The sequence below is a fragment of the Pelophylax lessonae genome, assembly GCF_965119305.1.
Source record: "Pelophylax lessonae genome assembly, chromosome: 1".
NCBI lineage: Eukaryota > Metazoa > Chordata > Amphibia > Anura > Ranidae > Pelophylax > Pelophylax lessonae.
The window spans coordinates 504,048,902-504,062,390 of NC_138768.1; the positions used below are offsets into that span (position 1 = coordinate 504,048,902).

General features: G+C 41.4%; 1 protein-coding gene across 16 annotated transcripts in view; it reads right to left on the reverse strand.

Moving 5' to 3' along the window:
* LOC309544369 (protein unc-13 homolog A) overlaps positions 1–13,489 on the reverse strand; it is a 297,990-nt gene that overhangs the window by 116,065 nt on the left and 168,436 nt on the right. For all 16 annotated transcript variants that reach the window (XM_082243274.1, XM_082243271.1, XM_082243272.1 and 13 more), the window contains 3 exons: positions 11,164–11,232; positions 2,696–2,785; positions 565–699 (listed from right to left, as the gene is read on the reverse strand). In XM_082243274.1, the coding sequence (XP_082099400.1) occupies positions 565–699; positions 2,696–2,785; positions 11,164–11,232 (294 nt within the window). The remainder of the gene's footprint in view (positions 1–564; positions 700–2,695; positions 2,786–11,163; positions 11,233–13,489) is intronic.

The window sequence follows — 13,489 nt, forward strand, 5'->3', positions numbered from 1 at the left end:
TTTTTGCCTTCCTCTGGATCAACTGCAGTTATAGGTTTGTGTATATGGGATTGTATGGTTGGGTTTTCATTACTGTTTTTTTTTTTTTTTTTTTAATTGGTTGAGCCAGATGGACTTGTGTCTTTTTTCAGCCTGACTATGTAACTATATGTAACTGAAATAGGGCTGGTTTAGTTAAAAGAAGTCATAGTGGTCCATCACTATGAATCTGCTGACATCTTAGTCAAAATGTGTGTGTGATGTAAGAGGGGACAATATGCTCTGTCATTACCAAGGAGTGCCAAGTATTGGCCCGTTTAGGATGGCTGGCATTCAGTCATAGTAGAGGAGAACAATGTGTTGCAGATACAGCTGACTACACTTTATACATTTTATGTTAGCAGCTCTTTTTCTTGAGTAACAGGGTCACTTTTCAGCAGTTAACTGTACAGAACTTCAGTAAGAGTGCACACAACTAATAGCACTCCAAGTTGTAAAGCAAATTCGGAGGTTAATGTTGAAATATTTTTAAACAAACTTTCAGGCATTTAAACAATGAAGTAGCAACTGTAGGTAAATAATTACCGGGTCACTTTGATATTCTCGGCTGTAGAGTTCATGGCAGTTGTTAAAGATGTATTCATAAGTAGAGTTGAGACAAGCCTTCACACAGTCTTTCACTACCTGGCTTGCCCTGGGAGGACTCTGTAACTCTTGCACCTAAAAAAATGAGACAAAAATATTTTAGAGACTTTAGGAATAGCCATATAATAAATATTTATATATATATATATATATATATATATATAAAAACTCGCACGCTTTGAAAGTATCTGTACTTTCACTCTTTGTGTGAATCTTGTGTGAGAACACTTATAAATAGACCAGTATGTTTGCTAAACCACAGAAACAACTTTTTAAAGATAAAAAAAACACTATTTCACTCTTTGTTTTATCTGTTGATGCATATGTAGCCTCTTTGGAGACTTTTTCTTTCTACACGAATACACTCCAGCAACTGTAATTTTTCAGGATGTTTCTTAATGGTGACAATAGTGGAATATACCCAGTGCAATGTGCAACAGCGACTTGTAGTCACATGTGACAGGGTGACAATACCAGAGAACTGAGAAGGGAATAGAGCGTTGTCACCATAAAACAGGAAGTACCTGTACACAGACCTTAATGACAAGGTCACCAGATATTATTTTAATAAAAGCTGCAGATTAAGATAAATTGAACATTGTGTTTGATATTACTTTAACACCTTAACCAGTTGAATACTAGCCTGTAATACCCTTTAATTACCCTTTAATAGCCAGGCCATTTTTCAGTTCTCAGCACTGTGATAGTTTGATCAACAATTACTTAGGCTTACAATGCTGTATCCAAATGGGATTTATATCCATTTATTTGAGACAGATAGTGCTTTCTTTTGATAGAGCTTTATATAATAACTGCTAGGTTTTTTTTTGTTTGCTATAAGGAAATAAGCCTGAACATTTTGAAAAAAAAAAAAACAGTTTCCCTTGCAATATGTTAAAATAGAAATGCCAGAATAGTATGAAAAACCCTGAACTGATCCCTTTTTTGAAAAGCAGACACCCCAAGGTGATTACATTTTTTGGCAAGATTTTTTGGAAATTAAGAAACATACCAACACTGAGGTGGCTAAACACAAGGGATTTGATTTACTAAAGGCAGATTTACTGTTTACTGCAAGTGCACTTGCTCCAGAGCTTAGTAAATGAGGTAAAGATTCACTGTGCAAAGAATACTCAATCACATGCAAGGAGAATAAAAAACAGCATTTTACTTGCTGGTGATTGGATAATAGAAATCAGTAAAGCTTCCCCTCATTTCAGAGCTTCCTCTTTAGATCTAGGGCAAGGATGGAGATAAAGGGGGTTAATGTTCACATGAGCAGGGTAAGGGAGGTGAGGGGTTATTTTACAGGTAACATGGAAACAGCATTGGAGCTAGTATGTGTAGGAAGGGGGGCCTGAAAAGGTTAAAAAAAAAAAAAAAGATTCCCAGATCCAATCATACTGTGCGCATTTATAAGTACTGATCTCTCTCTTTCCCCCGTTGTAAGAGGAAGGGGAGGGATCAGCACTGTAAACATTACCATGTGATTGTTGTAAAAAAACAATGACAGTGATCACAGGGTACCCAGCCCCTTGGATCAGCTGTGTACTGTGTCTCTATGTACCCAGCTGTCTAATGATCCACCTGGTGGATCGGCTGCCCAGTGGCTATTTATCCAGTGCTGTTCATAAACTGCAATTTATCCAGTGCTGTCCAAAAAAAGCACTGGGTAAAAAAAGGGCTGCCAATCTGCTGTTGAAAAATATACAATAATACATAATTAGTTAAACCTTATTTGAAATTGTAGTGATTGAATTTACAAATAATATATGTAAAACTGATGAACTCTAAATGGCTGACGCTACAAACCATAGTAGACTGAAAATGCAATAATATACAAGCATTTCATTCAGGAAGGGTTGGGAGAGAGGCTGTCTGGCAACAAGACATATATTTTATTACTGTACTGGATCCATTATAGAATTTTGATGGTGTAGACAAACATCAAAAACACAGTACTTTGAAAACACTTTTTGACATCTGAGAGCAAATGAATAAGATAATGGGTCACCTAAAAGGCTTATGTAATAATAAATATTTTTTTTTAATTCGTTATTATTGTGTTCACCTTCATTCTGAAAAATGTAATACTGGTTAGTAGATCAACAGTGGATTTCAAATCTTGAAGTCGTTCTGGGCTGCTAGCAGGAAAGTTGTTCTGCCAAAACAAAAAAAAAACAAGATTAAATCATGTACTAACCATTTGTGCAATCTGCAGATTTCATCTGTTTTATTTAAGAAGTAGTACACAGTTACAAAGCTCCTTAGCACCTTCTAAACACAAAGACATAATAGTTACATTCTGCTTGTATGTCTGAAATATAATTGCTTGGGTGTAAAGGTTTACATAAAAGTAGATTGTGTCCCTACTAATGGTGTACGTTTAGTAAACTGAGATAAGCCGAGATCTGGATGATCACGGCTTGTCTCAGAGCATTGCAGGTTTAAAATACTGAGAAGAGTAGTGGAGAACATAGTCTTCTCTTCTCATCTCAGTACACAAACAGCTTGCATTCACTGCAATAGAAACGGCCAGTTTAGTAACACATGATGTCACCTGATCACTGTGCTTCTCTTTGAAGATCTCCTCTTCCTACTTCTCCAGCTCAGAGGTGGAGATAGCAGGAAGAAATAGGAGATCTCTGCTGTGAATGTCCCAGTGCCCAAAAGTGAAAGTAAAAACTCTCCCTACTGCAGTGAAATATACATCAACAGCAGGTTAGAAACACATTAACTATACAATCACATATATATCTGTGTGTATATATATATATATATATATATATATATATATATATATATATATATATACTGTATGTACTGGTGTGTATGTATGTATATATATATATATATTTTTTTTTTATTTCAGGTACTTATATAGCAATTTACGCAGCGCTTTACATATACATTGCACATTCACATCAGTCCCTGCCCTCAAGGAGCTTACAATCTAAGGTCCCTAATGCCTCGTACACATGTACCGATCGGCCGTCTTTTGTCCAGGGCTGTCCTGTCCGCTGAAAACTGCAAAAGACTGCACATGAATTTTGTCAGTCAAAAACAGCCGACTGCAGAAGTGATGTCATGTGATGAATAACTTTCCGTGTGTTTTTTCTTCTCTGAGCATGCCCAGTCTTGCTAATCTGCTGTTTGTCGGCCGAATTCTGTACTGACTGGCGAACAATCGGCCGTTCTGGTGTTGGCCAACAAAAATTTTAATGCCTGCAGGACAGATTCTGTTCGGCCGAAAATGCGCTGTTGGCTGTCGAAAGCATCATACTAACAAGCATACAATCAGCCGATCGGTCGTCGGCCGAATATTTACGGCCGACGATCGGTACGTGTGTACGAGGCATCACTCACATACATACACAGCAGGGCCAATTTTTTATACAGGATCCAATTAACCTACCAGCATGTCTTTGGAGTGTGGGAGGAAACCAATCTGTCACGATTCAACCACGCCCACGGCGACTAGCTAAACGAGACGTGATGAATCTTGACTGGGCAGTATAAGGGGATAACGGAAATAAAGAAAATTCCTACTAAAGGCTCGTACACACGTACCGATTGTCGCAGAAAAGATTCGGCAGACGACCGATCGGCCAAATGTAGGCTTGTTAGTATGATGCTTCCGACAGCCGACAGCGCACTTTCGGCCGAACAGAATCTGTCGTGCAAGCATTAAAATGTTTGTATGCCGACACCAGAACGGCCGATTGTTCGCCAGTCAGTACAGAATTCGGCCGACAGACAGCAGATTTGCAAGACTGGGCATGCTCATAAAAGAAAAAACACAGGGAAAGTTAACCATCACATGACATCACTTCTGCAGTCGGCGGACAAAATTCGTGTGCAGTCTTTTGCACTTTTCAGCGGACATGACAGCCCGGGGACAAAAGACGGCCGATCGTTCGGCTGACGATCGGTACGTGTGTACGGGGCTTAAGTAATTAGATTGGTTGCAATACTTTCACAGCCTGCACTGCCTTCGGTCACCACTAGAGGGAGACTCCAGTCCAATCCAGCTGGCTGACCACACACAGGCAGATACAAATCTTACATACAATCTGATGCACTCTAAGGGTTGGGGAGCAGTCTAGCAATTACCACACACTACTAGGATTCCTCCAGCTATCCTACAAGCCAGAACCCCTGTGTTGATCACTCTTCCCACTGTCCCCACACCCACACACCACAAACGATAGCCTGTGGTCTGGTGTACAATCTGCATGCAATCTGCCAACACACAGTGCAATTGCATACAGATTGGCATGTATGTATGTATGTCATGTATGTATGTGTATATATATATATATATATATATATATATATATATATATGTGTGTGTATGTGTATATATATATATTTATATACTGTATGTATATATACCGTGCATGTGTGTGTTTGTGTATATATATGTTTTCATGTGTCAGAACATGTCATTACGAGTTCTTTTAAACTTTAGTTTCACTTTTTAAATTTAGCAGTGCCTGTAATCTCACAAAATCTCGTGAGATTACAGGCAGTCCACCCAGTTATACAGAGATCACGGCAGTTCTCAGAGAAAAAACTTCTCCTCTGATCACCCTGTGAGAAGTGAAGTTCTCCGCCTTCTAAACTGGGTGCCAGAGGAGATCTTTTTTCTCTGAGAACTGCCGAGAATTGAACTGAGAGAAAACTTCTCAGTTTACTAAACGTACACCAATTTCTTTTAAAAGAATTCCACTATGAAAACCTATGCACACCATATGTAGCAAGTAGGAGGAAGCAAGGTTTAGCTCTAAGTTAGGCAGCAGTCCTGGAAATCAATCAGAGGGTTATAAAGGGTACCACAAGTTGTCTGCACTTTTTAGAGTGTGATTGTTTTAAACACACAGATGCATGTTAGCTTCACTTCAAACCCAAAATAGTCTAAGTACAGTGACTACAGGAATGCACCATAAACTCAGATATCTTTCAGGAATTTGGAACACCACAGTGCCACCGTACCTCTTAACAACCTAACCACTAGTGATGGGCCAAACAACCCCCTGTTCGGTTCGCACCAGAACATCTCGAACAGGGAAAAAGTTCTAGCGAACATGCAAACTCTATTAAAGTGTACAGGACACGAATATGAAAAATCAAAAGTCCTCATTTTAAAGGCTTATATACAAGTTATTGCCATAAAAAGTGTATGGGGACCCGGGTACTGCACTGGGGGACATGTATCAATGCAAACAAATTCTTTTAAAACAATCGTTTTTACAGGAGCAGTGATTTTAATGATGCTTAAAGTGAAACAATAAAAATGAAAAATTCCTTTAAATATCGTGCCTGGGGGGTCCCCTTAATATGCCTGTAAAGTAGTGCATCTGTACGATGTATGGAACCTGCTGCAGCAATAATGACATTTCTAAAGGAAAAAATGTCATTTAAACTTGCTTGCGGCTGTAATGTATTGTCAACTCCCGGCAATACAGATAAAAAACATGAAAAAAATGGCATAGGGTCCCGCCAGTCCATACCAGACCCTTTGGGTCTGGTATGGGTTTTAAGTGGAACCCCAAGCCAAAATTAATATTCAACCCTTATCCGAGCATGCAGCCTGGCAGGCCAGGATAGGGGGGACGAGCGAGAGCCCCCCCCCCTCCTGAACCATATCAGGCTGCTTGCCCTCAACATAGGGAGGGTGCCTCCCAAAGCACCTTGCCCCCATGTTTATGGGGATAAGGGCCTCTTCCCGACAACCCTGGGCTGTGGGGGTCCGCGGGTGGGGGGCTTATCGGAAACTGGAAGCCCCCACAAAAAAAATTTAAAAAAAGGAAGTACCACAGAAAACTGTTTTTAACAAGTCCTTTATAAAATAAAAAAATAAATAAATAATAGTGTCCCTCTATATAAATCCACCGTCAATGATGATGCCCGCTGACCCAAATAATAGAAAAAAATTCAAAAACGCTTTGCATCTTCTGAGGCGTCTCGCCGTATGCTGTTCTTCAGCTTTGATAGTTCTTTTATAGGCAAGGGGCGGGGTCACCTGGTGGCACTGCCCCTTCTGCCATCATGTGCCGTCAGACGGGGCGGTGCCACCGAGTGGCGTAACCAACTTGAGGCATATTTTGAAAGTGAATTCACTTATGCACAAGTGGCATATTTAATGTCTCAACAAACCAATTTCCCTGTTGGATATCCATAAACTGTTTTGAAAACTTGAAGACAGATATGGGAAACAGTCTTTAACAGTTCAGGGCAATGTAAAATTGGAAGCTTGCATTGGTAAAACATGCTCTGATTTGAGGGCTGGATGGCTAGGCACAAAAAGGACCACACTTCTATTATAAAGCAGTAATCTTTGAAATAGAGCAGCACAGCAGCACTAGGGTCATCAGTATGAATCCCAGCCATAGCACTCCCTGGAGTTTGCATGTTCTCCCTGTGCCTCTGTGTGTTTCCTCCCACACTCCAATTACATGCTGGTAGGCTAAACTGGCCCTAATATATATATATACAGTATATATATATATATATATATATATATACTGTATATATATATAAATGGCAGTTAGAGACTTCAGATTGTGAGCTCCTTATACTCCTATATAAATGTGTGTGTGTAAAGAGCTGCATAAATTGAGGGCACTATACAAGAAGCAATAATAAATAGATAGACCTTTACATTACATCTCTTTTGTACCGTAGTATGATCCTGCATTCAAATTAGTATGGGTACAGTTATATGACTTGCCTAATAAAGTATTGTTGTCATTATTATCATTACAGCTATTTATATAGTGCCAACAATTTTCACAGTGTTTTACATATTGTACATTCAAATCCGTCCCTGCTTTCAATGAGCATAAAGGTCCCTAGCTTACATGCATACATACATGTATATATATACTGTACATACTAGGGCCCAATTACACAGGAGCCAATTAACTGACCAGCATTTCTTTGGAATGAAATTAGAATAACCCGAAGAAACCCACACAAGCATAAGGAGAACATGCTAACCACTAAGCCAGTACTAGAACTTTTGTTGTTCCTATGCAAAACGGCTCTTCACTGTTAATTTACATTAATATTTGACTTTGCCTATATAATAGTATATCATGGTTCTTAAATAAGGAGGAAAGGATCGCTTCTGACCAGCCCAGGTGAACAAACAGTAAGGAGTGGCCTCAGCCTATATGTCTCCACCATATCAAGCCCCTTAATGCATTTCGCCCTGCCAACTGGGGTTCCTTTGAATAAGCCCCAGTGGGTGCGATGACATGCATGAGGGTTTATGGTATAGTGGAGGTCTGTAGGCTGAGGCTTCTCCTTATCATTTGTTCACCTGGCCTGGTCGAGAGCAGAAGTATTCTGTTCCTCTTTATATTTATTAGCCCTCTGGAGGGGTATAAGATAAGCCTATGCCCCATGTTCTGGGACACAGGGATAAACTTTCACCTCTACTTTGAGCAGTGCCAAAAGCTATATACCATACCATGGTTCTTAGTACATTATAAACACAAGCATAAATGTACGCATTCTAAAACAGGCAAGGTTGGGTATTTTCTTAAAAAACAAGTATAAGAAAGTGTCTTAAGGGTTGGTATGTGCAGAAGAGGAGTGCAGAGGGTATAACATTGGGCAGTATAAGGAAGACAGGAGTGTGGTGCGTATTACAGTGGGCAGTATGTGGAAGAGAGGAGCGCCGAGGTTATGACAGGCTGTGTACAGAAAAGTGTACAGGCAGTTTGTGAGGTAAGGAATTTATTTTACTTTGGTGACAGGTTCTCTATATGGAGATATTAGTGGTCTATTAAACCATGATGCCTTCTATGTGTCAATGAGATACAGATCCATCACAAAGTCCCTCATCTGCATCTGAGCTAGCTCAGAGCACTTGCACTCTGAAGGTGAGATCTTAGAATTACTCAGTGTCATAAGCGTTATTGCTCTCTGACTGCATGCTGTGATTAAAAGTGAGCTTTGCGTGTGCACCGTTACTGAGTGTATTCTGCCTTTGTGCAGTCTGTCTGTATATTCTGTTCATGTGTTTTGTCTGCGACTATGTGTGTGTGTGTGTGTGAGTGTTCCATTTCTAGTATGCGGTCAGCAAGGATACCCCACAGCTTTCAATCCTGGGCATGAAATTCCTCCAGAGCCTTTCCCATAGGGGACATAGGATGACAACTGGGGGTGAGTAGCAAAAGCACAGAAGGAGAAAGCAACTGGGGGGGCAGCAGAAAAAGAATTATAGTGCATGAGTCATGAGAGTGCAAAGGTGGTTATGTGACAGAACCTTCCAATTCTACTAATATAGTTAGTCTGGTTGAAAAAAGACACAAAGTCTATCTAGTTCAACCAATAAAAAGGGGAAAACAAAACAAAACAAACATTTTTTTTTACAATCCTATATACACAATCCCATACCCACAGTTGAAGAAGGCAAAAGAAGAAACCCCAGGAAAGCATGATCCAATTTGCTCCAGCAGGGAAAAAAATTCCTTCTTGAACCCCCAGAGAGGCAATCAGATGATCACTGGATCAACTTTATCTTCTAAATGTTAGTATCCAGTTATGTTATGTACATTTAGGAAATAATCCAGGTCTTTTTTTTTAAAGCAATCTACTGAGCTGGACAGAACCAGCTCTTTGAGGGAGTCTATTGTACATTTTCACAGCTCTTACTGTGAAGAAGCCTTTCCATATTTGGAGATTAAATTTCCTTTCCTTCAGACGTAAAGGGTGCCCCCTTATCCTCTGTGATGACCTAAAAGCAAATAACTCAACACTAAGTTCACTATATGGACCCCTTCTGTATTTATACATGTTGATCATATTCCCTCCTTAATCTCCTCTTCATAAGAGACAATAAATTCAGTTCCTCTAACAGGAAACAGGAGGTGGAAATGACAAGTGTAAAGGTAAGAGGGTGCAAGAAGTATCCAGTGTTCTTCTATTTTAATATTTTATACGATAACGGCCCATGCACCCAGGTGGTTTGGTTTACACAATGTAAAAGTCAGGCCTTTTTGGCTGCAAGGACTACATGTGTTCATATGTGGAATTCACTCAAAGTGTATGTCCCCGAAAGCCTACAACCCTAAAGATGAGTACTGCTTGTAACAATATCTAGCCACATACAGTTGTTGTGAATCTCAGCCTGTCATTCATTTTGACAGGTTTCTGGCAGTGGGCAGTACATGAATGCTGAAAACACCCATATTTTACAGTGTGAGAGCCATACCTCCTGTGTGAATGATCCTTATAGGAGTGATAGCTCTGTGTAATGGAGGGGACCTCTTACTACTGCTATGGATACAGGCAAGTGAGGTGCGTGGGCTGAGGGCAGGATATAGAGGACATATATGATATAGAGGTGTGCTGGGAGTGGGATGTTACTAATCTAGAGGTAGAGTTTCCCATGTGAAAGTGGCACATACAGTACCTTTAATATAACATAGGATAGATGATATGATAAATTAGGATAATAGGATAAGATAGATCCTTACAACCCCTATTTACTTATTCTGCTTATTCTTCAATGTGCCCTAATCGTGTTTACATGCTTGATGTAAAATGTTTTTTTTTTTTTTGTCATTCAGTATATCTTTGTCACATCCACAGGATTTGATATTGACCTGTGTATAGCCAGCACACTTTTCTTGCTTAACGGTGCAGCCAGCTTCCTACTTTACTCTGAAATTTACAAAAAACAATATTTACTCTGCTTAAAATCTGTCATGAAATGAATGTGAAGCATGCCACTGCTGCCATGCTGACCCCCTGGTTATATATATTTAGAGTTTTTCCACCTGACACAAGATTTTACAGCAACTTCATTTATTGCAAGCTTTTAAGATCTGTGACTTAGTGAGAAATTAAGATGTAAGCAGACAACTGTTTAAAGTGGTTCTAAAGGTTGAAGTTTTTTTTACCTTAATGCACTCTCTACATTAAAGTAAAAAACCCATCTGCATGTAGCACCCCCCCCCCCCTCCCAGCCACCCCTAATACTTACCTGAGTCCAATTTCGAACTAGCGATGTGCAAAAGAGCAGAGGCTCTCTCACTTCTCATTGACTAAGAGACAGCAGGCAGAGCCATTGGCTCCCACTGCTGTCGATCACAGCCAGTGGGGAGGGAGAGGGGGCAGGCCCAAGCCACACTTTATGTGTCAATGTACATACAGAGCGCGGCTAGGGAGCAGGCACACACTAATGTCAGCACAGCAAGCGGCTTGCTATGGTGGACACTTAGCAGGGGGGAGGCAGGAACATCGGCTGGGGACCTGAGAAGAGGAGGATCGGGGCTGCTCTGTGCAAAACTATTACACAGAATAGGTAAGTATAGGTAAAACTTTAACAATCACTTAAATTCTATGATAGATCAGCGAGAGAAGCCTCCATATTTCTTTAATTGCCCGTTTCCTTTAAGTACAGTCTACATAGTATATCACACTACAAATATTAAACTACAGCAGGAGCCTATAGTAAATCTGCAGCATACAAAAACAGATAACACTTGCACGAAAATAAATCTGAAGTTACTGTTTTCTTACCCGGTACATGGAAAGATCAATTCGCAGGGAGTTGTGCAGTTGATCTAGCAGCTTTACAAATCTCTCTTTCTGAAAATGCAAAAAAAAAAAAGAGACCACTGAATTTTACTGCAATTATGGCATGAATGTAAATATCATAAAAGTGTACATTAACTCTTGGTTGTATACTCTATGTCTCATATTGTTTTGATTTGCTGGAGACTGCTGTCTACAAATAAAGAATTAGAAAAAAACAAAGTACATTAACATAAATCATCAAATAAATACCAATTTACAAAATCATAATGCACAAGTTATTGCCTAATTTTTATTATTAACTTTCTTTTTTCATTTCACTAAAGGTTTTACTGCTGAATGCACTGTACCACTCATAGATACATAGTTCAGCTGAAAAAACAGACGTCCATCAAGTTCTAGAACAAGAAAAAAGTGTTTCTACTATACTACATTGCCCATATTTAGACTAATACCAAATATTGGCTGTGATGTGATAGTTAGCGACCTAAGGCTCCATTCACACTACCGCGACTTGTCAGGCGACTTGTCAGCCTGACAGGCGCGGTCCATGCACTGGTACAGGACCCGTTCTAAAACCCGTCCTTAGAAAAAGGGTTCTGTACTACTTCGGGGCAACCTGGAGGCGACTTGCATTGACTTCCAATATGTGAAGTCCGTGCAAGTCGCGCCGAAGTCGCGGTGCACGGGACTTCACAGGTCGCCCCCGAAGTCGTGCAGAAGTCGGGCCGCTTCAGTGTGAATGCGGTCTAAAAGTAACAGTCCAAAAGCATGGTACCTCACTAACAGTATTCAGAGCATAAATCATTAATTGAGATTTTCATAGCCTATATGCCTAAACCTACACAATAGCAATCTTTAGGGAATTATGCCAAGCGCTTTAGCAAAGTCCATGTATTCTCTATCCACATCCACCCCTTTGTCTTAATGATAGCTTCCCCATGAAGGTCTCATGCACACTGGGCATAAAAAATGCTGCTTATACAGGTGTTTGGCGTTTTTTCTTTCAGCCCCGTAGCTGCAACTCAATGTTAGTCTACAGCAAGGGTACAAATTTTACGGAGGTCTGATCAGTAATATTTTTTTCCAGCAGAGGTCCGAATCACACGTTTGTGCGAGGACTCCTGTACATCACAGCCTCCCTTATATCACAATCCCGTTCTTACATCAGTGTCCTCAATCCTCCGCCCATCACAGTACCCCACTTCACTTCACAGTTTTCCCTTCAAAGTAGTGTTCTCAGGCCCCCTTAACATCACCCCCACCCTCTTCACAGTAGTGTACTTCATCCCCTTTACATAACACAACCCCCTATTCAAAGCAGTCCTCACCCCGCCTTTCAAATCATCACCCCCCCACTGTACTGTCCTCTGCCCGCTTCACATCACCCACCCCCCCTTACATCACACATACCCCACACACAGTAGTGTGCATTGCCCCTTCACATCATCTGCCCCCCATATCACTGCCCCCCTTCACATCACCCCTCCTCCCCACAGCACTGCCCCACCCCCCTCCACATCAACCCTCCCCTCACTGCACTGTCCCCTTCACATCTGCTGCCCCTACCCCCCTCCACATCACCCCTCCTCTCACAGCACTGCTCCCCTTCACATCACCTGCCCCCACTCAAATTACAACCTCGCCTCTTCATAGCCCCCCTCCTTGCAGCACTTCCCACCTCCACAGCCCCCCACAGCACTAACCCGCCACCCCCCTTTACCCCCCACAGTAGTGTGCTCTTCCCCCTGGATATCCAGCCAGCCTCTCCCCTCCAGCACTGACTCCTCTCACATAACCCCCCCCCCTTCTGTAATGTCCTTTGCCCTTCACTCTCCTACCTTAGATCGATCGGAGGGCGGGAGGCACAATAGTAATATGCCGGGCGAGGGAGGCACAGCTCTGCATTGAGGGTGGGTAATAAGCTGAGTGCTGGTATTAAGCTGACTTTGGGAGGCACAGCTCTGCATTGGACGGACGCGAGAGCTTCCGGCTGCTTTTCATATTTCCCAGCAAGTGATTGGTGGCTAGAATGCAGGGCAATCCTAACCACCAGTCACTTGCTGGTTAATATGAAAAGCAGGAGGCAGCTCTTGCTCCCATCCAAGGCAGAGCTGTGCCTCCCAAAGTCAGCTTAATACCAGCACTCAGCTTATTACCCACCCCCAGAGCAGAGCTGTGCCTCCCGCGCCGGCATATTACCATAGTGTATCCCGACATCCAGAAAATGACAGCGCCCGAGGCTGGGGAACAGAAGCGGCTCCTAAAGGTTTGATCGCGGGTCCGGATGGGACAGTGGCTCGGTCCGTGA